A 27,350-nucleotide genomic window follows, 5' to 3' on the forward strand; every position below is an offset into this window, starting at 1 on the left:
TCAATGTATGTTCTTTTGTGTGTCTTCACAATCTTGTTTTCAGGAGTAAAATCTGAAAGCAATTCCCCTAATCCCTCAAACTAATTGCATGCATTTGAAGGGAAAGGTATGTACCTTTCAGTTTAGCATGTTAATTGTAGATAGCATGAGCTAACAATCTTTCTTAAATCAATTGACAAAACCTCCCTGTGGAACCAGATAAAGAAATGAACGGCATATGATTCAGCTATTCTCTGTAAAAGGTGCTTCACAATATGCAAGAGGCCTCAGTAATTAAAAGTACATCTGAAGTCAAAGACATCCTATCATATGCTGGGGTTTTGTTACAATTCAGAAATATATTGTTTGTAATGACCAGGGCCCAGATCACAAACCATGCTAAACCAAGCTATGACTTAGTGAGAAAGAACAATAATGCATGTACCCAGAGTGAAAATCACAGCTCCTTTGCTCCTCCCTCTGGTCTTGCTGCTGAAATATCCAGAGTGAAGCCATAATTTGGCTTAGTGTTAACATACAAACAAGCCCCAATAGTATTAATATGAAATGCTGAGTATTATTGAGTTAATTCTGTATTATGCTTTGAAAAGTGATACAATGAGACTAGAGTCCATCTGTGTGTAGCACAGGCCAGTTCTTGAACAGTCTCTGTACAGTACCAACACAGTGTATTGTTGAATACACAAAACTGGAACAACCCGAGGACTGAAGATAGCATGAACAGTTAAAAACTAGCAATTGTAGTACAAAATAAAATGGAACTTGGGAGATGTTGCATAACTAAAGTCACATATTCTTCCCACAAATATATGCAAAACTGTACATACAGTTTAAATTTTTAAAAAAATTATCAATATAAAAATAAATATCTATTTTGAATATTTTGCATTGTTACAGTCTGCATAATGCTGGCATTAGGCTAGAAAATGCCACAAATATTCCAGTCAGGCACATCACAGATGGCAGTTACTTCTATTATGTTGGTTTACAGGGGCACTCTGTTTTCCTTGGCCCACTTCTTCATTATACGAACTATGTACTCTACCTGCGGGTTACCCGTACTCCTCAAGAGATGTAACACCTCCCTTAGGGTATCTCTGAAGACAGAAAAGACAAAGATGTAAATAAAAATGAGGACAAGTCTGAAAGATAAAGGATTGTATTGCAAAGTGCCACTCAGCAGATGGTAAGAGGTCTGTCAGCAAAACAGCGAGTGAATAAGTTTTCAGCAATTCCCCTTCTTCCCTGCAGCTTCTTAAATGCACTCTGGGCAGTAGAGGGAAATGGCTGAAAACTAATCCCCTCCCTGTTCTGCTAATAGAAGCCCTACCATCAGCTGAGCAACACTGTTGGATACCACAAATTTCTAGTCAATTTTGTATCCAAATTGCTTTGGAAAGTATGTGTTCCACTGCAGAAAACTGCTTATCCCTGTGTCTCTTTTTATTGGCCTTATTGAGGTGAATGTGTAATGTTTAAGCCTTCTTAAAAATGTTTATTTACTGCACATTTTTCTTTCTTATATATCTTGGTAATTCCTTCTCTCTATTTCAGTAGTATTGATGTTGTTTTCTCAACAGCAGTACTAAAGCAAAGCAGATGAAGCTCCCAATACACAATATATCAGTTATTAGAACATTTTAACTGAAAAGGGCTAGGCCTTCATCCTTCTGTTCTTATAAAGCAGAGTAGAGAACCCAGGGGTGAAATGAGGCCATCTAGGCCTTCCTATCTGGCCCTTGTAACCCTATGCAGGTCACAACCCTAACTAGCCCAGCTTCACACCCCAAGTGTTTTTGACTGACTGGGATGTGTCCTTGAGCTCCCTGAATACATTCTGCTTGTCTGAAGGAAGGATGGAAAGGGGTGTGCAAGTCATGTAGAAACTATCATACTGTACAAGGGTAAGTTTTACGTTTGTTCTGCCCAGTTTTGCCTTGGAACCCACCCACCACTAGCATGTAGCCCCCAAAAAGGTTGCCCAGGAGGAATGTGGCCCTCAAGATGAGAAAAGTTCCCTATCCCTGCCATAAACATTTAACAGTGAGCTAGAAGAGTGTAAGAATCCAGGACTCTGACCCCAAAGTAGTACAAAGAAAATCAGTATACATACTTGGGTTCTCTGCCAGCTATGATCATCTGGAAGATCCCCACACAAGCACCCCTTTTGCCTTCCCAGTATTCAGGGTTAGGATCCAGTCTTTCCAGAACATCAAAGGCTTTTGCAGAATAGTAAAACTGGCCCATCTGTACAGGAAAGAACGTTATATGCTCAAGGCACCAATCTTACATCAGAAATATAAAATAATACCACTATTCCTAAGAAGAACAAATATCAGGAGCCAGTGGAAATTTTCTGATCCCAATCAGGGGGAAATTAGGCACACTCCAATTTTATAAATAGGCAAGTTATGATAATCATCTTGTTTTAAAATGCTACTGTAAAGAAACACTTAAATCATACACAGAAAGGGGCACAATGCCTCCAACTAAATAATCTGCCAATTGCACAAACAGTTCTAAACACTCCTCTAGACTTAGCCATGATAATGTATTCATTATAATGCTAGTTGACTTGAAAACAGCAGTTAAAAGAACAAGCCTAAGTTTAGAAACTTATTAGCTTTAGCTTGAAATACTTTAGATACCTAGTGAAGCATGCTAATGAATGAAGTCTGCTTCCCAATTAACACTGTTGTGCTTGTTTCTTAAATCTTAGAATTAAAATTTTATATTCACTACTAATATAGGGAATGAATTTTGCTCAGTGGTAAAATGCATGCTTTTGCAGACAAAAGGTTCCAACTTTCCAAGTGCTTGAAAATATTCAGTTCATTAAAAAATTTCAGTAGTCTATTGGGGGTAATAACTGATACTAATAACTAATGATGGGAGGGGAAGAGAGGGAGGCTCACTTTGTAGCAGTCATTTGCAATTAGTTGCAAAAGGCTGAAAGACTCTCCTGAGGTTTCCATCTTCAGATACAGCTCCCAGGCTAGTCGTGGTTTCTTATTCATAATGTCTGCAATTAACAAAAAGCTAGAGCTCGTGGAGACATGTCATCACATAGTGTTTGCAAAAGTGGATAAGCATTCTAATCAGCAGTACACGTCTTTATTTCTACCATTCAGATAAGGTAAAAAGCAATGTAACACACCCATTGCTACCTGCAGTACAAAAAGTCACATTATAATAATCTGGAAATACGAAAAAGTGTCAGGAAATCCATCCCACGTCAAATTAGCACAGCGGTAACCTGCATATCATTAGGTTTCCATCTGGAAACACAGGCCATGCATCCACTGATCTGTCTGTTCTGCTTAGAAATCACACATTGCCCAAATGTTTATTTAAAGGATGAAAAGGCGACATTTTATAAAGGATTTAACTTTTAAGGATTTTAATTTTTGGCAATGAACTGTTATCTTAATTTATATAAAGGCCAGTGCTTCTACAATTAAGAAAAATAAATTCTGCAATTAGGAGATTCCGATTCTGTGGGACAATGCCCATAAACTATAGACGTATCATGCCTGCCTTGGAATTTGAGCACATGGCAGGTATCTCCTTGTGACAGGCTGAACATTTGAATAGACAAAAAAAGGTCTATTAGAAAATTCAGTTAGTAGTCCTCCTGTTTCCAACCCCAGTTGCTCTTTTCTGCTCTTCTCTATATAATTGTTAGGTTTTTCTTTAAAATTGATGTGGTCAATGGTGTTACTCAGAGGTGTGTGTTTGTAGCCCTGAACTGAATGATAGCACACCTGTGAGCTTTTGATAATTTGAATAACTGGAGGCGGAGTTTACTTGCTGCACTGAAAGCAGCGATGCGATTGGGTAATTGATTATTTTGAAAACTGTATTTAAGTTACCCAAATGTTTCATATGGGTGTGTAGTGTGAACTGTTGTGTGAACTGTTGAGGAATGGTGGTAAGAGGGGTGTATTGCATATATTCAAAAATAAAAAGCAAGCAAAGATATTGCGGGCAAGTTTGTTATTTCAACGTCCCTGCCGCTGCAAACACTCGGTGCGGATGCCCAACAATAATATGTACACAGAAGTTAACACTCCTTGTATATCTACACTTATTCCAAACAAGTATACACCAGTAGCATTAATTTCCTTTGCCTTATTTTGCTCTTTTATGGTCATTTAAAAACACTGGTCAAACAAATGAATGGTATTCAATTATAAAAGGATTTAGTTGTATATACCCAGCTTAGCATAAGTATCTATTTCATATCATGTCTGTAATTTTAAGGTCCATTTAATAGCAATGCTTATAAGGTTCCCCGAAATATTGGTGTTATACTAGTCTTTGAAAGGAGGCTTATTACTACTGCACTTTAAGAATAAAACTTATAGATAATTGTCCACATAATGGTTACTGTATATTTACATTGGTATAGCTATTTAAAAATATAGTGCCCTTGCCTAGAGTTACTCGACACCAAACACAGTAGAAACAGTTGAATCTGAAAACCAATTAACACTTATAAGCTATGACAACTAACACCACTGCACTTTTACCAAAGGCAGAGGATGATACCAATTCAGCATTTATTTTGCTACAATATTCTCTAATGGCATTTAATTGTCTGACAATTCTTCAGAGAGCTCCGTAAAGGAACCAGGATTCTAAAGAGGCAACCGATTCCACTTTTGAGAGGAGTTCAGAGCTCTGCATACATTATTACATCAGCCACTTTGCACAATATTGCTGCACACATAAACATGCACACTGTTAACACTGGAAAACTCAATTGTATAACTTCCTGCTGGCAGAAGCTGCCACTGCAATTTCCGTAACCCCAGTGCTCTTGGCACATATGTAAACCATCCATTCAATGTCTCTTATTTTTATACAATGGAATGAATGTTTCAGAATGCTCACTAGCATTTCATTTCCTTTGGTTGTCCTATGTAATAGGAATAATATGCAATATTCATTAACCTGGTTTTTTCCATAGCTGTTATTAAGTGACAAATCCATAAAATAAAATTTCCTAGTTTTGTGCAACTCTTGCCAGCTTCCCCCCACCCCAGCAATGTAACAAGAGCCATGTGGGCTTAATTTCATGCCAGGTCTTCTGCCAAGATAGCTGCCTTTTAAAACCCTTAATATGTGAGCATATTTGGTATCAATAGCTAATGAGAACTTCAGACTGCTCTCTCACAAATGTAATTAAGGTAGAGTGCTGCAGGGACCAAACAATTAAATATTTTGAAATTTAATTGCAGTTGTCTCAGCTGTACTTGTCCCAAAGAACAAGAACAAACAAGATTTTTTACCAGTACTTGTTCTGCTGAAATATTTTGCAGGTCATACCAAGACACCACCTTTTCCTTGAGTAGACTCCCAACCACTCTTGCTTACTCACGGGCTATGGCAAGATTTACTTCTTGTAGGGCACTTGCCTCTTATAAAGGTATCCAATTATATCTAAAAAATTAATTAAATCCACCCACAAGGTTAAAACAAGTTTAAGGAGAGATAGCAACAGGGCTAATGCAACACAAAAAAATCTACAATCTATAAGAGGGTAAAGTGACTCACAGCAGCGAGCTAGCCAGCTGAGATAAACAAAATCATTCTTTATCTTCTCGTTTTGAATCAAGAGGAACACCTGAGGGGGAAGCAGATAGAAAAAACAAATGTCTGTTTGCATTAAATATCTGCTGTGTGATATATACCATAAGTATGTGCCTACTTCAAAATACAGATGAATCTCAAATAACAAAACATTCAACAGAATCATTACATAAGAAAGTTTAAGACATAAAAAGGGAAAGTCAGTCTAAGCAGAAGGATAATTAATAGCAGTCATCTAGGCATTATATATTTTAGAAGTAAAGCGGAAAAAGGCTACCCTCAGAGTATATCCAAGATGACCCAGAAGGTAATCAGGAAGTGTGTTCCTGCCTTGCATGTGGTGTTTTTAAAGAAGAAGCTACATACCTCCTCAGCCTCACTAGTATTGCCAGTAGCAGCTTTGGCTTGGGCATAGTTAAAGTTAAAAGTGTCATCATTGTAGAAGTAACTCTGGAAAATAAATTGTGCACAATAAATAAAAAACATACTTTAAAACTTGAAGATGTACCAGACAATAGAGTAAAAAAAACACCTTTACAAATAGTAGCTCAAATGGCTTTGTGACTCAGTACATAGCTGAAACATTCCACAGCACTAGCCACAATAGATTTGGGGTAAGTTCCAAGCCAGAAATTGCAGGGTGGCAGCTTTCTTTAGTATGCCTTTCTTTCTGAGCATGTTAAATCCTGCTGTGAAAAAAACTGCCTCTTTCTCTAAATCTCTACTCAACTCTTCAAAACATTCATGTCTAATTCCATAATTTAGTTATAGGTGGGTAGCCATGCTGGTCTGCCATAGTCGAAACAAAATAGAAAATTCTTTCCAGTAATTTAGTTCTGTGAGTGCTGAAGATCTCCTTAGAACTATACTACTGTACTGTATGTTCAAATAGTTTGGGTTCCTTAGTGCGGCATCCTGGAAAGTGATAAAACCATTTCAGAACTAAATTGATAAAACAGTGAGTAATTCATGCATGAAGTATTCCTATTTGCTGTGATCCATGAGTAACCACATCCAAAGAGAATTGTGAAAGAAATGGCCACTGGAGTCAAAAGCAGGAGAGATATATGATGTACTATGGTTTTCCCATTAGTGATGTATGGAAGTGAGAGTTGGACCATAAAAAAGGCTGATCGCTGAAGAATTGATGTTTTTGAATTATGGTGCTGGAGGAGACACTTGAGAGGAGTGCCTGGCCGTGCTCTGGTCCAGGGGGTCACGAAGAGTCGGACACAACTAAATGACTAAACAACAACAAATACAGTATGCATAATAGGAGATGTAGAACATGTATAAGATTCTAGATTTCTTTCATCCATTTTTATGAATAGGTTACTTTTAGTGTGACAAGATGAAAAATAAGGCCAGCAACCTTTAAAAGTTGCATGTAGAAGACAGAATTTCACCAGTCCAACTACACTTGATGAATTTCTCTCTTCTTCCAACAACTATTAAAGGTGCAGCAGCTTATTTTTATTTTTGCCTGGCCACCCTAATTACATTTGGTGCAGCTAGATGTCACATTTGCTAATCATGAATAAACCGAATGTACACATGCATCCTCCTCCCCTTGTGCATTCAACTTAATATAGCATTCCCTGGTTTGCCAAAACAAACTGGCAAACTGTGATCTGAGCAATCCCTGCAAACTAGGATTGCAAACTACAGATTGAATCTGATTTGGCTGGATCATTTAAGCCAGATTGCCAGTTCAGGTAACATGGCAAATTGTTCTACAGAAATATTTTATTAAGCCAGATGCACGAAAGAATGAGAGAGCAGGTATGATCCATGGTCTGGAATTTCAGAAAATGTGATGTCAGAATGCATCCATTGTGTACTGTTTGGTAAGATATACCCCCTGCCCACATACTCCTTTGATACAGCCCAGAGCATATTGTCCTAAATGCTATTTCTGCTCATTTGTATAACTGCAGAAGGGCAAGGCAATAGTCAGTACACTGAAGCTTGGCCCCATTCAGCATCAGTTCTCAGTTATGAGATTTTACCTAGGGTTTCCCACACTTAGAAATGTTTTCACAAACAGAAAGCTAGACACTTGCCCTTTAAAATTAAAGTGGAGATTCTCGGGATACTAAAGTTCTGTGGAGATACTGATTTTGTGCTGTTACTGTGTGATCACTGAATCATAGAAGACATCCTTATTAAAACCCTGTCAGTGTCATATGTGCTTTGGGACAATTCCTTAGATCTTTCACAGATAAACTTACCTATTTGGTTCTGCCCTTACATAAACATGGCCAAGGTGACCACACCTAAGTGACTAAGAATTTCAGAACGGTAGCAAAATAACAACCACGTAGAAGTGGAACTTGATCAAAGCACTTTTTTGCCCACATCCTTGCCAAGTCCTTACCCAGGAAAAAGCTGTTCACCTCCAGTTGTGGGAAAGTCATTTGTGCTGATATCTTTGGCTGTGTGGGAGGTACAAAGCACTTCCCAGACACACTGGTTTGGAACAGAAAGTGGCAGAATGCCAACAGACACCAAGCCTCAGTCAGAATGGAATGTGTAAGCACCAAATTAACTGTATGATCAGATTATGAATCAGGCTTTGTTCAGTGCTATCAGTCTTCAGGTATGCCTCACCAGCTGCTTACTCAAGCACTTTTATTTAATTAGTTCTATATTGTACTCAGTTTTTAGACTCTCTTTGTGGGCCTTTAATTTTTAATTTGCTTCTGTTTTCATCTCTTTCATTCCTTTCTACAACAGCCCAGTTCTCATGTCACAAAACTATAGATAATGGTTTATTCTGAAAACACAGAAATTGCTCCTGTTTCATTCCTCCCCCCTAGTGCTAATGGGAGCAGCAAACCATCCTTATTCTCCTTTCCCCTAACATGTCTATCCTGTCTCTATCATGTCTCCTCCTACTCAACTTTTCTCTAAGTAAAAAGTCCTAACTGTTGTAATCCTTCTCCACAGGAGAGTTGATCCACACACTTTATCATTTTGGTTGCCCTTTTCTGAACCTGTCCATTTTAATAATTTGTTATTATAGGAATAAATAAGAGATCCTTTGCAATGGGCTTGGAGGTCCAAACTGAGACCTTTCAAATATGTATTAGGACAACTGTTATTAAAAATAGTAAGTTAGATACAGTGGTGCCTCGCAAGACGAAATTAATTCATTCCGCGAGTCGTTTCGTACTGGGAAAAATTCGTCTTGCAAAGCACGACCATAGGAATGCATAGGAATTTAATTCCCATAGGAATGCATTGAAATTTTCGTCTTGCGAAGCATGACCATAGAAAAATTTGTCTTGCGAGTCACCTAAAAATCGCAAAACCCTTTCGTCTAGCGAGTTTTTCGTTGTGCAAGGCATTCGTCTTGCGAGGTACCACTGTATCTGGAATTAAGCATGGATAGGTAAGTTTGCACACAGCAGTAAATTATTTAGGGTGGTAAAGTTTCGGTCAGTGGGGGGAGAAAAAGCTCCAAATGTTTTCTTTAAACTGGATAGAATGTCCACAGAACAGCAGATGACATTCAACAGAAGCACAAAATCCTAATTACATACATAGTGGTGTTTAAACTGGAACTTAGAAAAAGAGATCTTGAGACAACGATCAAATGCTCACTGAAAATGCTAGAAAAATAAGGCACAAGCACTTGTGAACTTTTACAATGTTAAATGATTTGGGATCAGGTTATCTAAAGTATGGCCTGCACCTACATTTACTTAAGTGTATAAAAAAGCTGAAATAATCACCAAAGTTTCTAAGAGGGGCATATGAGCCTGTTCAAGCTCAAAAGTCAGCATCACATGTCATTCTCTCTGTCCTGTCAATAAGAAAGCTTAAGCTGATGGGTACCAGATTGGCCTTTTCAGGGGTGGACCTATACTTATGAAACACAATCCTTCATAAAGTGTGTATTGCCCTTTCACTAGTGACTTTAAAAAGAATTCTTAAGGCATTTTTGTTTTGATCCGCCTTTATTTAATTGATGTGTCAATGATGGTTCACTGATAATTTTTCAAAGGGATGTAATGTATATTTTAAGATGTTCATTTTTACATGTTTTACACAACTGTTTTTATGCTGCCTTATGAGGGCACTTGCCCCAAAGGGCTGAATATATGTTTATATTTTAAAATAAAACCCTCTCGGAAATGTAATTGAGATAATCATCCCTTCTTTTCACCTCCATTTTTTTGGCAAGTTTATGCATCACACACAAAAAGTAATACATGGAAAGATTTATAGGAGACTACCGGCTGATATAAAACGTACTAACCTTCACTGAGTTAAGGTAAATAAGGACATCATCAAACTGCCTGAGCAGAAAGAAGCAAGATGCCATGCACTGTCTCCCAGGAATTGTATCTGAAGAACAGAAGTTATATGCACAATTTGTGAGTCTGGATAGTTTATTTCTTAGATAATATAGTCTAGCTTCTCTATATATAATCGCCCAGAACCACAATCTGGCTACCAGGTCAGTTTATACTTTGTGGCAAACAAGTCTGCACTCAGAATAAATTTGACAAGTTGAGAAAAATAGCCCTAAGTGTTTTTTATATGGCATATTACACATATTGGTTTCCAACTGAACTATCAGCCAGGTTTTCTATCACTATTTTCCTCTGTTTCTTAGCTGACCTGCAAGAGGCATCCTCTTGTTTGGGGATAGTGGAACTTGCATAAGCATTCCCGTTTGCATAAAATGTAAGCAATACTTCCACTACACAAGAAAACATCCCAGTGTAAAAATAGTCTTATGCATGGTTGAACCCAGGATTCCTATAAAGGTGGAAAACAGCAGGCTCTCCTCATGTATTATATTGATAATATTTTAGAGAAGTAGCCATATTAGTCCACTGCAGTACCTTAAAGAGCTTAGTGTGATATGAACTTTCATAACCTATGCAGATTAGGATGTACAAATTTAAGATCAACCTAAACAATGTACATGTGATGATCTGTGAAAATGAAATCTGCGTGTCGAGTTCCTCATTTCTCCTGTTATGTCTTCTACAACTATTCCTAATTACGTTAGGAATTTCCTGCTAGCAGGGGATAAGCAAATGTACAGGAATGTATAGAAAAGTCAGGAAAGTGGACAATATTGTTAAGCCATGATCCAAGCAAGGTGAATTAGACATTACAGCGAACTAGACATGAGGCCTCTGTTTTTGGTGGCAGGTGTAAGTACAGTGTATATATATGGTTCAGGTCACTAAGACAGAGAAAGATATTAACCATGTTTTTTACTTGACCTAGGTAACAAAATGGTTGCATTCACAATATTGACATCTGAAGGAATGAGAAAACAGAAAAGTTAAAACATACCACATTCACTGGCAGATCCTCCTACCAGCTGAAAGAACTGCTGAGCAATTTTCAAGTGGTCTCTCTGGAAAAGAAACATGAAATACCATGAAAGTGCTGAGCAATGGGGCAATGCATAGACAGATCTTTGGAATATGTAGACCAAACTAAATATTACATGCAGATGTTATGTAAAAACAGAGAAACAAGATGGCTCCCTCCTCCAGCCAACTCCGGCGGGCCTACACTCACCAACACAGCTTAAGAGGCGCCGAGAAGGGCAGCTTCGGCTCTTGCTCTGTAAATTACTATTGTTTGTATAATGTATTTTACATTGTAATGTAGCCAAAACAAATTCCAAGTTTATTGAAAAATGTACTTGGCCAATAAATTATTATTCTATTCTATTCTATTCTATTCTATTCTATTCTATTCTATTCTTCTATTCTAAAATAATAATGTAAGTGTAAAATAATAGAGCTCTTTTAAAATCCACTACAAGAAAACAAAAAGTCATTGTCCAGATAACAGACTTCAGCTAACAATAGTGAATAAAAAGGTTTTAGTACCTTGGTTATCTCCTCATCCACCTGCAGATGCCAAAGGAATTCTGACAGTATGTGTGTGGGCAATAAACTTAGTCTCTCTGGTTGTCCTTAGACTGGAGAGCCTAAGTTTATTGACTTTCAGAAATATTCAACCTGTCACAAAAGTGTTACAGTATGTAGGATTCCTGTTCGGTGTCCCAGCTATCCAACCTTGCCTTTGTGCAGCATAGTTCATTCCTCCACCATCAAGTCTTTCATTTCCCCCTTCCTCTCCACCAATACTCCGCATTCTGAGCCACAGAGCACACTCAGTCCTCATGGGAGTGTCTTGGGCTTTGCCTTCTTAAATCCCACTCCCAATATTTTTTTCTATTTCTATAAATTCTGAGGTTCCTCTAAACATGCTGATATCACCCTATAGCATTAACAATAGTGTATATGATGATTCACAATTCCATTTTTTCACTGGCAAATATGTAGGAAATACAAAAGACCAAGAGGCAAGTTAGTATCAAAATCAATCTGTTAGCTGAATTGCAATGTGTTCTCATATTGTACTCACTGAGCCCATTTCCTGCCCAAGGACGGCATTCACCACTCCCTTTAGGATATACTCCTAGAGAAAGATTATATAAAATGAGGCAACCATTTACTGAAGCTTTAAAGCAACTTGTGAAGTATTCTGTTCAAATTGCTTTACAAATACACAGATTTCTGAATAGCCTGTTTCCATGGTTTCTAAATAACTGTATTAAATATATAAACCAAAATCAATCTTGACATGTGCAGTTAGTAACTTGCATGAAATAATGAGAGACTGTAGTTCAGAGAACACATTATAAAAAGGAGGGAAATTATAAATTGGGGGGGGGGGGGTCTTTTGCTCAGTTTTCCGGTTCTTCTTTTGGCATTCACTAGCTCTGTACCTAATTTGAAAAGTCTGTCAAATAAATGTTTCTCTTCCTATAAAATACTGTTTCCATTCACTGTCTTTTAGTACAGAACCAGCATAGGTTTTAAGATCTATGTATTCCCCCCTGAAGTTTTAAGCCAATATATTATATGAGAACACATGTTTACATAGATTAAGATAGTGCACATTGAAACAGTTTTAAAGTTTCATAATGAATCTGGAATAAGTCTCTAAACTGTAAAAAAAATTAAAAAATGACACCGCGATATGTTATTTGTGCTATTATTGTGCTCCTTAAATATTCTGACAATATCTTAAGGTTTTGACCAAATGTGTTGTGTGACTCATCCTTTTGTCTCTATCAAACAAAGTGCAAACAATTAAAAGATACGGAGTTAGATCCAGAGTAAGCTATTAACACTTGGTTTCTATTGATTTCAGTGTAATCTAAGGCAGGTCAGGACTACCTTTTCACAATGATTTCTGTGGAAAAAGGGCAACTAATGTACTGCACAATCCTAAGCATGTCTACTCACAAGTAAGACCTATTGAATTCAATGGGACTTACTCCAACTAAGTGAGGTTAGGATTGCAACCTTAGTCTGGACCCAACCATAGTTTTTAAAAATGGATGAGGAGCTTCACACCTGTTTCATTTTGACCCAAGAATGATATACAGTGGTACCTCGGGTTACATACACTTCAGGTTACATACTCTGCTAACCCATAAATAACGCTTCAGGTTAAGAACTTTGCTTCAGGATAAGAACAGAAATTGTGCTCTGGCGGTGCAGTGGCAGCGGGAGGCCCCATTAGCTAAAGTGGTGCTTCAGCTTAAGAACAGTTTCAGGTTAAGAACAGACCTCCAGAACGAATTAAGTACGTAACCAGAGGTACCACTGTACTTTATGTCCAAATAAAGTAAACAGACTCAAATATCTTCTTTTAAGAAGGTTTTCCACTCTATGACAGAACCTATCCCAGATGACCATGTCTTCCATTATATGTATAATCATATCCAAATCTTTCATTTTACCTGTGGGGTTGTAGGTTCCAGGTCTTTAATCAGATTGTAGGCTTCCTGCACATCATCTGAAAGAACACATTACAGTGCATATTGTATTTCCCATGTCACCTTCCTACATCGTAATTCACCTTTCCATAAAGGCATTCAAAAATCAAGGATGAAAAGGAAGCATAAACTGCAACAAATGTGTAATTACTGATTATACATTTCTTTAGTCTTTATAACAAATACTGTATGGGTTAAGTCATTTTTTTATTTTCTGCTATTTTTTTCAGAGCAAAGGTTCACTAGTCTTTTTTTTAATGGACTAGCAGCTGCTTTCTGAACAGTACAGGGGCAAGATTTTAAAAAATCACAATCTTTTCTCTCATACATTTATTCATCCTATGAGGATGGGACAGGAAGAGAGCTAACAGCCTGTGATTGAGCTTTACTAAGAAAAAAATTTGATTCAAAAATGTTGACACTAAATAATGCAACCTTTTGGGAAAATAGACTATGCTGCAATCGTAAATCCACTTACCTGAGAGTAAGCCCTTTTTATTTCTGAATACATATGCTCAGTATTGCATGGTAAGATTTTGAAGAACTGTATTTTGACTCAAGATGTTAGAAATTGGGCTTTTTCTGCTAATTCCCATCATTGTTACAACCAAGAGATAAAAGGTATTAACTACTGTAAACATTTATTCAGATGTATAACTCACACAAATCAATAACTGGAATTATACTTAATTTAGGCAGACTTTTTTTTTTTACTAAAAATATTTGTTTACTAAAAACATTTAGCATCACAACAAAGAAGATACTACAGATTCTCCCAATTAATATGCCTAGGTTGCGGTTTATGGGAAACAATGTTGCAAAAATAGATCCCACATTGTATGGTGTTTTGCATAGAGTAGTGAGGAGCAGACAGATGCCATGTAGCTTCCTTGTCTCAGGTGTGCTTGTTTAAGTCCTTATAAAACCTTTCTATGGAAATACAGTTGCAAAGCCATCTTCTGATGGCTCAACTGCAACCAAGCACACAGATCTTATTTCATAGCAACTTCAGGAAAATGAAATGTTCCACTAGCAAAAGAATATCTTCTTCGGCTGGTCTATTTTTTCAGTCACTCACAGCTGTCTTTTTTCACAACCTAGGAATCTAAGCAATTTATTTAACTGTAAAAAGTTACCAACCTATACGCCAGTCCTCAAAACAAAGACTCCCTTGTGCCCTATGTGAAGGAAAATAATCACTTTAAGGGACAAAAGAAATCAAAATCCAGATGTGTTTACCTTGCCGAAGGTAGTAGATTACTAAATTCAATCTGGCTTCAGGAATGACATCAACCAGTGGAGGCAGCACTTGGAGAGACCCCTCCCCTCCTCGGAATACAACCTGCAGAAGAAAGTAATCACTGTATTAGTACAGCAGTAAGCAATCTGCAGTGAACCATCTTACATGCATTTTGAATTAGTTTATTAAACTAAGAGGCAACAAGCTTCTGGTGAATTATGAATGTGTCATATTTTCTGCTTTTGAATTTTACAAGTTAAATATTTACTCCACCACTAAATTTCAACAATTTATGCATCTGCAGTTATACAAATGGCATCAATGTGCAGGTAGAACAATGAAGGGAGAGTATAGAGAGAGAACAGTAGAGGGCCTAGAAAAGAACTGAATGGATCTCAACCTCCCCAAGTGAACATCTTAATGAGTGGTCTGTCTGATAGCACAACCTGTTAGAATGACAGCCTATTAAAAACAGAATCAGAGATCTTAACCATGGAGGGTTTCAAATACGACAAGATTGTCAACTGTCTCAAAGGCAACAGAATAGTCAAAGATAACAAGGACAGATTTGGCAGGAAGATGATTGTTAATGATTTTATCAAGGGCAATTTCAGTTGAGTATCAAGGGTGGAACATATATTGTAGAAAAGTCATCAAGAGGAAAGACAGATGGGAAAGAACAGCAAATTTCAGGTGTCATGAGGCAAAGGATAGAAGAGAAATTGGCCAATAGTAAAAGGATGGAGATGGTTCAAATGAGGTGGTATTTGTTTTTAGAAGTTATGGCACATTTGAACATGGGGAAATAACTGGAAGAGAGGACTAGGTTTACAGACTACTTGCACCTGACACAATACTTTATTGGGTCAGCCAACAAGACATTCTTTTGAATGCAGCCTATGTTATTCAGAACTTCATAAAAATTATGCAAGCTAGCTACTTTCATAATTGTTACTCACCAAATTGTGTTTAATGAGTTCCTTAGCAAACTCAAACGATGTTGAAGCACTGTCCATCAAGCTCTTAAGCTCTGCCTTAATTTTTTTAAGAAATTGTAAAACAGTGAGTGGAAGAACAGCACACACAATCAACAGAAGTAGCCACTGACACAACTCAAAAAAATATGATCAGAGCCAGCTTAAGATTTTTGGGGGGAGAGGGCTTGCACAAAAATGCTCTCAACATCCCCTCCCCAAATTGTCCCACCTCTTCTTTACTGCTGCCTGTTCACGTGCCCTTTCCTGTTGAACCTAATCTCCACCACTGCCCAGAGGGAGAACAAAGCTAGCAGAAATTGCTGCTCCTTCTCCTTGCCCCTGTCACTGCTCACTTGCCTTGAGATTCCCACCTTGCAGGGGATTGGACAAGATGACCCTCGGGATCGCTTCCAACTCTACAATTCTATGATTCTAGGACAAGCAGAGCCATGAGGTTCCAGGAGTTAGCCACATAGTGCCTCTTTTGGGCGATGTGCCTCAACAGATGCCAAATGATGCCAACCCTCTGAAACTGGTCCTGCATCTTATATTGTGGACCTCAACTGCCACATGACTAATTCATTTGAGATGACACCAGCATAACTAGAAACACATACATATAGTCAAACAGACCACATACTGAGGTACATAGCATACAGTTAGAGCTTCTCTACAGAAACTGAAATATTACTTAAAAACTGAAACTTGCATGAAGGAGATTATGACTTTAGTGAGAAAAACATTTTAACAAAGTACCTCAGCAGCCTTCCCATTGTAGAGTCGGAAATGATTACAAGCCTTTAAGTTAAGAGCAATGGTGCTATCAGGAACTTGCTGAAGGTAAACAGCTAGCACCTCTTGTGAAACATCATAATAATCCAGTTTGTAGTAGCACAAGGCAACATATACATTGAGAGCCAGATATTCCCTGCAAGACATCAAAGTTCGAGACATCAAAGTTTCTTCATTTAACTACATTCAGTGGCAGAAAATTCACCTAAAGCAGAATGCTCCTAAACGGAAATGTGCAAGTAATACTGCACATGTGTATTTTCAATACATGTTCTATCATTGGCAAAATGGTTTGTAATGCATTTACAAATGCCTTTTGCTATGAACAATAGTGTGTGCATGGAAGGATTAGAAAAGAGTTTCCTGAAACTACAAGCAACAACCCAAATGGGATCAGCAAGACCTATGCCTTGAATACTGAGCATATTTTAAGACATCTATGAAGAAATGCAACTGTTGAGTCACTTTATGTTTATGCTTAATTATAAGATGGTTCCTTTCTGTTAAATACAGGGTTATTCAGAGGCTGTGCTTGTCAGGGAGTTCAACAGGTCAGCCCAGGAAACTAACATCCATGGGTGGTGGAGAAGAAACCTAGTTACAATGGGAATCAGAAACTTAGGGAAACTTGACAGCTCTTCTGTTTGGCTAAGAGGTTGGAAGGTGGAATATGGTCTATAACTGAAGCTGGCTAGCAGGCTCAGAAAGTCACAGCTAGAAATCAGAATAAAGAAGACATGACAGAGAGTGTTGCAGCAAACCTGAATTCCACAAGAAAGAAGATGAAAACTGAAGTGCAGAAGGAAAAGGACAGCAGTAGAGAACCTCTGGAATGCAACCATGCCCACCTGACATTGTATGACACAGGCACTGAGATCTGTAATCTCCAAACTCTGTTATCTTTTATATAAGAACTAATTGCTAATATAAGGAATCTGTGATCTCTGATCTTAGTGCTAAGTCATTTCATCCAAATTACTCTAGGAGGTCACAGGAAAATTCAAATCTTACTACTGGATCCCATTGGCCCAGTGTTGTAGGATGTACTACAATGAAATTTATAATAAGAAGCAAGAATCTCAGAGTATAACTCCAACTGTTAGAAAGGGATACACTGAAACTTTAGCCCTTCTCCATTAATAAAATGTCCAAAGAGTAGAAAGAATAACAGATTGGGAAAGAAAAATATATCCAACCTGTTATCAAGAAGTATACGTTTGTATATATCAATAGCCTCTTGGTAATGAGACCGCATATAGTGGATAGATGCTAGGCTTAGCTGATCTTCTGTTATGTCTTGCAGATTCTGGTGAAAGCTCATTAATTTCTTCTCATCACCAAACTATGCGGGAAATAAGAACTAGTATTACACAGATGCAGGACGTACTACATACACACTAACAAATACAGCTGGCAGTAAGCAACTACTCTTTATCCTAGTAAATGAGCTCTCAAAAGTTACTAGCCCTTTTTTTTACTAGTCTGCTGGAAGATAGCAGAAGTGGGATGGAACTCTCTATTGCGCTTCCAGTGGCTTGCTGTATCTCTATGCTGGGTGCAGAGGACAGGGCTTCTCTCCTCTGGCAGCCCACTTGCTTTTCGTGCTTGCCACAGAATAAGGACGCACTTCTCTCCTAACCCTCTCACTCACCTACATGGAATTTCATGCACTCATCTGTACACAATTCCTTGTTGCCTATGGCTACCAGACAAGTGCTTAAATAAAAGGCTTCTCTATACATATTTTCAGGTCTCTACCATCTCCACCCCATATTTCCCTTCTCTTTCCACTGAGTATAGCCTTCCAATAGGTAACTTATCCCTTAGCTCTCTTTCTTCTTGGGTCATCTTACCACCCCACTTCTGGGCTTTTATCCTCTGTGCCTACCCAGCCTCTATCTCTGTCCTATTTTTCTGTACCTAGACAAGTCGGGCAGGAATCTCATTCAAACTAGTAGTATCTGAAGATGGGGAAAGGTAGGGTCTGAGTTTCAAAATACTTCCAAGTACAAAATACTACTTGCCTCTGCATGGTTTTGTTTCCTACATACCTTGTGTGCTAGATGGAACAATAGGCGATTCTGAAGTCTACTTTTGGGAGCTGAAAGAAAATCCGAAAAGAGCATTAAAACAAAATTTAATGCCAAGACTTGCAGCAGTTCAGGGTTTGCAAATACTCATGACTAACACTATGAATTTGCTCAGGTGCACCACCTAACAACACGAATTTGTACATTTCTACTTGGTGGGACTTACTCCAAGATAAATGTATATAATATTATAGCATCAGCTATCTGTCTTACCTTTCAGGGCTGCTTGTTCAGCTTGTGTATACATTCCCAAGAAGAAGTAAGTGCATGCTAGATTCACCCAAACATCAGGGTTGCAGCCAGATCGCTTTGTCAGCTCTTCATATTCCTGAAACAAGTAACAGTTTTTTATATACTGCTGCCATAACCATCAAACAGAAATTATAAATTTTATTTTGAGTTTTGAGCCATCTTGAGAACGTAAACATATTCTTAGTATATCAATCAATCTGTACCAATAATGTTGCTCTTTGCTTCTAGTGTATTATCAAGCAATATGTACGACTAACATCTAGGGAACATGTTGTATAAATATTAAATGTTTCAGTTTATTTTTTCAGGAATCCTTACAGCAATGCAGATCAGTGTTATTACCTCTGAATTGCAGAGGGAGGTTAAAGACGTACAGTCCCAATGCTGACCTGCTTAACTACAATACACAGCATGCCACCAGCTAAACCAGGGGTCCCCAAACTAAGGCCTGGGGGCCAGATGCGGCCCAATCACCTTCTAAATCTGGCCTGCGGACGGTCTGGGAATCAGCGTGTTTTTACATGAGTAGAATGTGTCCTTTTATTTAAAATGCATCTCTGGGTTATTTCTGGGGCCTGCCTGGTGTTTTTACATGAGTAGAATGTGTGCTTTTATTTAAAATACATCTCTGGGTTATTTGTGGGGCATAGGAATTCGTTCATTTTTTTTTTTTTCAAAATATAGTCCGGCCCCCCACAAGGTCTGAGGGACAGTGGACCGGCCCTGCTGAAAAAGTTTGCTGACCCCTGAGCTAAACTGACCACTTTCAACTGACCAAGATCCTCCAAGGCACGTTCAAGAGTTACTTTGTATTTCCACACTAAATTTTAACCCAGAAAAAAAGACTATGCAGGTCTTTAATTAACGAGTTGGCATTACAACTGTGTTCAATGTGACACAGTTTAAAGCTGCTTACTACTTCTAAATTATGAGTGCAACAATGCCAATGACTGTACAGACCATAAGCCAGGGTTGAAACAAGTTGAAAGAAAATTGAGATACTGTGCACAAAAAGAGATACGCTATATGGGAAAGATAAACACAATTTCTCATCCAGCTCCTGATCTCTTAACCATCAAGGGTTACATATATACCAGCTTTTACATTAGATGGGGACATCTTTAGGACAAGGAAGAACTCACCAATTTCAAGCTATCCCCAAAAAAGTTTTTTTAAAACGTGCTTTGAAAAATCAAAATTAAACGTGCTGTCTTATGGGGAAAGAAATACAAACACAATTATTTTTACACCAAGACATATTTTCCTTTACACAAACATATACTTTTGGAAAATAGCAGCAGCAAACTGACAATACTTAACCCTATTAATTGTCCAGTAAAAAGGTAAAGGTAAAGGGACCCCTGACCATTAGGTCCAGTCGCGGACGACTCTGGGGTTGCGGCACTCATCTCGCTTTATTGGCCAAGGGAGACGGCATACAGCTTCCGGGTCATGTGGCCAGCATGACTACGCCACTTCTGGTGAACCAGAGCAGTGCACGGAAACGCCGTTTACCTTCCCGCCAGAGCGGTACCTATTTATCTACTTGCACTTTGACGTGCTTTCGAACTGCTAGGTAGGCAGGAGCAGGGACCGAGCAACAGGAGCTCACCCTATCGCGGGGATTCGAACCGCCAACCTTCTGATCGGCAAGCCCTAGGCTCTGTGGTTTAACCCACAGTGCCACCCGTGTCCTATACAATTGTGCAGTATGTAAGTCAAATAAATAAATAAATAATCCTGCCTTTCCCATCCTCATGTCTCTCAGATTCACTAGTCCATAAGCATTGCATAATCATAATCCAATGTGAGGATATACCATTCTGTTTCAAGACTTACAGTACAATGGCATGCCCTCTTTTTGCTGAACTGCTCTAGGACAGTTCTCTTTCCACTCCCATCTGTTATTTATATTAAGACAATATCCCCCTTCCTTCCAAAAGGAAGCAGGATTTCCTCACCTCACCTCCAGTGCTCTCTTGTAGTCACCCAGATGAAAAGCACAATATCCAATCCAGAGGTCCGCATCTTCATCTTGTTCCCCAACATGACGCTTAAACTTCCAGAAGGAAAACATTAAGATTAAAATGATGCCCAAACGTGGATACTCTCATATTAAAGTTATTCCTAAAAGTAATTTTATGCTGGCAACTTTCTAGAATGAAACCACACGATATGATACAAATATGTACCAGTAATTGTTGACATTTTCAAGGGTTTTAACCTGGCTCACCTTCAAAAGCCTTAAGTGTTTATGACATACATAAACGTGACGAGGAGGCTGGAGGCAAGTAACATACAGTAACTTGTTTTTAAAATACTTTGATAGCTGGTTTTGCCAACTGAACTCTGTCCCTTTAACAACTTGACAAGCAGAAATTCATTGGTTGGTCACAGCATTGCCAGTACCAAAACCAAACTACAAGTAGCTGTTAAAGGTACAGTGCCTAGTGCATATGGGGAAAAGATTCCTGCATCGCAGGGGGTTGAACTAGATCAGTGTTTTTCAACCTTTTTTGGGCAAAGGCACACTTGTTTCATGAAAAAAATCACGAGGCACACCACCATTAGAAAATGTTAAAAAATTTAACTCTGTGCCTATATTGACTATATATAAAGTAATTTTCCCACGGCACACCAGGCAACATCTCGCGGCACACTAGTGTGCCGCAGAACAGTGGTTGAAAAACACTGAACTAGATGACTCTTGGGGTCACTTCCAATTCTACAATTCTATGATTCATCAGAGAAGCACAAAGGCTATAGGCCTACGCCTTACTGTAGAATAGGCCTCCATCAAAACAGAAACTTTAGTATTTAGATCAGGGGTGGAAGAACCACAGGCCCAGGGCAAAATGTGGCCCTCAGTGCTTCTCTCTCCAACGCTCAGTACTCTCTCCAGACAATGCCTCCTCCTTAGGCCACACCCCTCACTGTTCCTCTTCCATGGCCTCCTTGGCTGCGTTTCCTAGCACGGTTGTGTCCTTAAACTATGACAATTCCTCTTGCTTACCTGGTTGGACAATACAGAGACGGGTGTGTGTTTTTTATAGAGGGGAACAGGATAGTAGCAGAGGAAATGGTGGGGCTATGCCACTGTCCTCAGCACACCCAGCCCCAATGAAGACAAGCAATTTGAAGTTTAGTTCTTTATTGGCAAAGCACTCAATTACATCAGCTCCTGAGGTGCAAGGAATATACACCTCACTCCTGCTGATTAGCTAACTAGGCATCTACTTGTTCAGACTTATGCTCCAACCTGGATAGTTGAAGCAACAGCGCGACCACACCCCTTCCAACTCACTTAAACCCCGTCTGGTGTGGTGTATGCAAGCAACTAGCAACTTCTCCTGTGTGGCAGCTCCACCTGCTCCTGTCACTTTAAGCCCCTCCTTGTCCTTGGGAGACGGCAGGGGAAGGATAGCAGAAGTCTCTCTGGGACTGTCTCTTCCACCTCTGAGTCTTCCTGCAACTCTGTTTTGGCCTCCTCTCTTCCTGTCTCTGGCTGACACAGAGCCCCACAAATTGCTGGCCCTTCCGCTGGATCATCCTCCTGCTCTCCTGCCTCTTCTGCCCACCTCTCAGACTGCTGCCTGTCCCTAATAGCCACTCACCTGACATCCCTCCAGTTGCATCACTGCTGCATTCTGAGACAGAGAAGGGGGTGAGGTGACAGCAAGATTGGCATGGTGTAAACATGCTGGCAGGGCACAATCTGTCTGCACAGTGCCAAGCTTGCCCCTCCCCCTTTCCATCCTGGTATGCAGCAGCAAAGCAACTGGAAACCAAGTGAGCAGGGCAGCTCCACCACACCATCTACTACTGCCAGAGAAACATCTGACTTTTGTGTGGCTTGTAGCCTACTATACAAAAGTATGCATCACATCCATTGCCCCGCCTGTGTTTTTTCTTTTGCCTCCTGCCATGGCTACTATTGGCATATCCTACTACACTCAAATGCTATCCACAAAGGACTGGAAAAAGTTCCCCACCCTGATTTAGACATTAGAAACTGAATCAGTTGGTATAAAACTCTTGCTTTAAATCAGGCATAGGCAAACTCGGCCCTCCAGATGTTTTGGGACTACGACTCCCATCATCCCTAGCTAACAGGACCAGTGGTCAGGGATAATGGGAGTTGTAGTCCCAAAACATCTGCTTTAAATGAATGTAAGTATGCAAGTGTTCACAGGCAAACTCTTTATAATCCATTTTGCTCATCCTCCTATGGTTTCGTGTGTGGAGAACATTAGATTTCTTGTCCTCATCCCATGGCCTTTGGAGTACAGTGGTACCTCGAGTTACATACGCTTCAGGTTACATATGCTTCAGGTTACATACTCCACTAACCCAGAAATAACGCTTCAGGTTAATAACTTTGCTTCAGGATAAGAACAGAAATCGTGTTCTGGCGGCGCAGCAGCAGCGGGAGGTCCCATTAGCTAAAGTGGTGCTTCAGGTAATGTTACGAACAGTTTCAGGTTAAGAACGGACCTCCGGAACAAATTAAGTACGTAACCAGAGGTACCACTGTATCAGCAGTACACACACTTAACATCCTAACTGTATCAGGATGGTGAACCGTACTTAAGAGCGTATAAGTACAGTGGATGCTTGGGTTGTGAACGTGATCCATGCAGGAGGCGTGTTCACAACCCGCACCACTGCGGCTGCACACGCGCGTGATGCAATTCAATGTTTCTGCGCTTGCGCAAAGCATGATTTAGCACTTCTGCACATGCGTGAGCGCCGAAACCCAGAAGTAATCCGTTCCATTACTCCCAGGTTTGGCGCGGTGCACAACCCAAAATTGCACAACCTGAAGCGGCCGTAACCTGAGGTATGACTGTAATCTTCTGGAAGTGGTACCAGGTCTCCAGCAGAACGCAATTCTGTGCAGTGGTCAAGCTTCACCTCCTACACCTCACAAAGCAGGAAAAATAAAAGCAGGCTGAGAATAAAGGAGCACTGGGGCTCTCCACTCTCCCTCTGTAGGAATCAAAGGCAGGAACAGGAGGGTGAATGTTAAGGCCCCTTATTTCCAAGGCATTAACTCCCACTGGTCATAAGGCTACCATCAGCCCTAAGCCCATCCCCACGAACAACCCAGCGCCATCTCTGTCGGTTCCTGGCGCAAGGTCCGCATTTTCCAAGCCGTGCCCCTGGTACCTCCAGTAGGGCGATGGCCCCAGTGAAGTCCCGCTGGGTCAGCAGCTCCTCCAGCTGCGGGATTCGCTTGCCTTTCTTTTTGCGCTTGTCAGAGGACTGAGAGCCGCCCCCGACGGCGGGCTTGATCCGCGAGAGCATCTACAAAAGGCGGAGGGGAGGGAAGAAAGAGCAGAGATAGGTGAGGGGGGCGGGATGAGGCTCCGCTAGTCGTCGTCCCCATTCCCCAATTTTCCGAGGAGCCCCTTAAAACATCCCTGCCCCTCACCATTTTGCCCGCAGGCCTAATTCGCAACCACTACAACCCGCGGCTGCTTTACTGTTTCGCCAAGGACTCCGTTCCCCTGGCAACCGCACGGGCGGGCGGTAGTTAGGGAAGGGGAATCTGGACAGGGAAACATCAAATAACGACCGGGTGGCAACTGCCAGCCATACTCACAGTTCCGCTGCTGATCCCGCGCCAGGTTATCCCAATTCGCTTCAGTAATGCGTGCGCGCTGGCGACGCAGTAGAGGCGGGGACGCAGCCGTGGGTTTTTTTTCGGGGGGGGGGGGAGGGTGGAGGAAGGAGAGGCCCACTTGAGAGCCAGGCTCCACCAGGGCTGCATTTTACTGACAAAGCTGAGAAGCTCGCGAGTCGCTGGTTCGTAGCGACAAAGGCTTCTCCGAGAGGCACACATTTTGCGCTGCTCCCGTAGGTTCTTAACTCTAGCGACACACGCAGACAACCCGACGAAGACACTGATTTTTCTTTTCTTTTCTTTATATGTGAAAAAACGATTGCCATGGCGGATGTAAAACGTCTTTATCACCAGTGTCCTGCGATTTAAAGCACATTTGTAGGACTCCTGTTATAAAGCAAAATGAGTGGAATCTAGAGACATATAAAAAAAACACGATGTGAAAATGCTTTTTTAAAGCGTTTTGAAAAATATATTGAATTTGCCATCGCCATCTGTATAGCTGAGTCCCTACAGCTGCTTGAATGCTCCCTTAGTACATTTTAGTCCTCCCCTATCTTTCATAAGATTGAGTAAGTGGGTGTAATTCTCTGGAATAGGAATATTAGGCATTTTCTTCTACAACAAGGCACCACTTCCCACCACCAGCTTTGGGTTGGGGCTAGTGGCTGTGTGGCATTTGTAGATCTTGATACCATTCTGGGCTTTCTGCAAATGTTTTATGCATATATTCTCACACACACCTCTCCTGTTGCAGGGAGCGATGAGAAGTTCCAGGTCCATTGCTACTGAGGTTTAGTTTCATTTGGATGAGAGAATACTGGAGACATAAAGATACCTCATTCTGTCTGTATCTTGAAAACTTCCACCTGCCAAGTATTTGTTGCAGATTCCATCTCTACAGATGAATAGCTCATTCATTATAGTAATTCAAACACACCAATACAGGTATTCTAATGTCAAATCCTAGGCTCTTGACTAGACATTACTTGAAGCCTTAAAGTTTAAGGCAAAGTCATAGCAATAGACACATTCACAGTGATCATACAGCAAACTCACAAGAATATTTTTTACTTGCAGCCAGATCAATGTATTTCCTGCCACTAGGAAAAACATAATGGATAAGTGATCTGCTTAGTGGAGAGAAGTAGCTTAGAGAGGTTGGGGGGGTCAGTTTTTTCATGCCCAAGTTAATCACAGATAGAAGTTTCTTATTTCTGTTTTTGAAGATGAAATGTGGGGATCCTGTCACAAAATACCACAACACTGAATGCTGATACGCAGAACAAACCATAAATATATTTAATATTGCAAGCTTCCACCTGAATCAAATCTACTTTTATGACATATAACCTGATAATATTTAGTATTTACATAGTGTGGTATACAGGTCCAAGTTTTGGATGAGGAATAAGGAAAAATATTCAAATCCCCACTCAGCCATGAAGTTGATTGGGTGACATTTGTCCAGCCACTCAGGGCTTCTTCACACTTTCTCATGTCCTGCGGTGACCCTCCACCCCACCCCAAGGAAAACCACAAGCACTCAATCGGAACAAATGGAAATTCGGGTTTTATCTGAATTGACGTTTGCTCTGATTTAGAGCTAAAAAGTGGGGTTTCCTTGGGAAACAAGCAGGATAAGTGGAAAACTAATTGAACCCATGCTTTCTAGGCATGAGACAAGCAGAGGTGTGGACAAGCCCTAATTTTCGGCCTAAACTTCCTCACATGACCAAAGTGACTATTTTAGTCATCCTTACAAGAACTGTGTACGGAAATTGAGTGTTTTTATCCATATGGTGCAAATATGTGAATGCAGCTGAAAGTTTGGTTTGACTAAGACCACCAAGTGAATTTATAGCAGAGGCAACATTTAAACCAGGAACTTCCTGGTTCTCATGCCATTTTCTTAGCTGCTATAGTAGCTCTCAGATTAGATAAAATATTAGATAAAGAAGATGTAACAGGAATTTAGAACACAAAGAAGTACATAAAGTAAAAATTATCACCAAACTGATAAACAAGGCAGTCCTATTAAAAATGCTTGCTTATAAAAAGCAAACAGTGATTTCAGAGGAGGAGGGTATTGAACTGTGGCATTATTCCACAATTCATACTACAGTGGTACTTTGGGTTACATACGCTTCAGGTTACATACTCTGCTAACCCATAAATAACGCTTCAGGTTAAGAACTTTGCTTCAGGATAAGAACAGAAATCGTGCTCTAGCGGTGCAGCAGCAGCGGGAGGTCCCATTAGCTAAAGAGGTGCTTCAGGTTAAGAACAGTTTCAGGTTAAGAACGGACCTCCAGAACGAATTAAGTACGTAACCAGAGGTACCACTGTATCAGCAGGACCTGCATTATCACAAAGATTGTGTACTTTGAGTGATTAATGAACTTGTTTATACCACATGCAATGTTTTTCAGTGACTTGGTTTATTACATGTTAAGAGCTGCAAAAGGGTCTAGTGAAGATTTATACTCAAAGATTTATATTAAAATATAGGGGCTCAAAAAGGCAGTGTTAGAGACACCTAAATGCTTTTTGAAAAACAGTGTGCTTTTGGAAGATGGACATCCCTGGTGGCTGTTGCATGTACAGTAGTGTAAATGAACACAAATAAGAAGTAAAAGTAGTAAAAGTACTGCAAATATTTCTTGCAGTAACAAAAGACATAACAAAAGACAAAACAGTAATTTCTCTCACTTAGGATAATGCTCTTAAGTTGCTGTAGGCCAAAGAGAAATAGATTATTTATTTAGAGTATTTGTGCACTACTTTTCAGCCAAAAAGTCTCGCAGAATGGCATACGTGCAATAAATTGAAACTAAATAGTCCCTGTGCACAAACGTAGAACTTAAAAAACACAGCATACAAGTGAAAAGGGACAGGGACGGAAGAGAGGGAGTGTGATCTTGTCTTTTGCCACTGGTGTTCTGGC

The 27,350-nt window shown here is 39.9% G+C and overlaps 1 protein-coding gene across 3 annotated transcripts; it reads right to left on the minus strand.

The window, feature by feature from the left end:
• TTC26 (tetratricopeptide repeat domain 26) lies at window positions 1–24,434 on the minus strand. Of its 3 annotated transcripts, none has more exons than XM_033162156.1 (18): window positions 24,383–24,434; window positions 23,947–24,084; window positions 20,744–20,836; window positions 18,739–18,853; window positions 18,487–18,536; window positions 17,632–17,777; window positions 16,400–16,571; window positions 15,626–15,700; window positions 14,666–14,768; window positions 13,391–13,446; window positions 12,004–12,057; window positions 10,915–10,978; window positions 9,860–9,948; window positions 5,962–6,045; window positions 5,560–5,629; window positions 2,916–3,022; window positions 2,114–2,247; window positions 1–1,097 (listed from the first exon to the last, which is right to left on the minus strand). In XM_033162156.1, exons 2-18 carry the CDS (start codon window positions 24,082–24,084, stop codon window positions 986–988), a joined length of 1,662 nt encoding a protein of 553 aa, XP_033018047.1. In that variant the 5' UTR covers window positions 24,383–24,434; the 3' UTR covers window positions 1–985. The 3 variants fall into 3 exon arrangements, with proteins under 3 accessions (XP_033018047.1, XP_033018046.1, XP_033018048.1); XM_033162155.1 differs by lacking the exon at window positions 24,383–24,434 and adding an exon at window positions 24,212–24,362; XM_033162157.1 differs by lacking the exons at window positions 23,947–24,084; window positions 24,383–24,434 and having other exon boundaries at window positions 20,739–20,836.
• Between the last annotated feature and the right edge of the window lie 2,916 nt (window positions 24,435–27,350).

This window comes from Lacerta agilis, chromosome 10 (genome assembly GCF_009819535.1).
Source record: "Lacerta agilis isolate rLacAgi1 chromosome 10, rLacAgi1.pri, whole genome shotgun sequence".
NCBI lineage: Eukaryota > Metazoa > Chordata > Lepidosauria > Squamata > Lacertidae > Lacerta > Lacerta agilis.

What these genes read in the sequence shown, in the direction of transcription:
- TTC26 (XM_033162155.1), bottom strand. An exon ending in TGAACAAGCAGCCCTGAAAG is followed by an intron (nt 18,537 to 18,738) that starts GTAAGACAGATA and finishes ATTTTCTTTCAG; the next exon opens with CTCCCAAAAGTAGACTTCAG. An exon ending in AATCTACTACCTTCGGCAAG is followed by an intron (nt 13,447 to 14,665) that starts GTAAACACATCT and finishes GTGTTCTTTCAG; the next exon opens with ATGATGTGCAGGAAGCCTAC.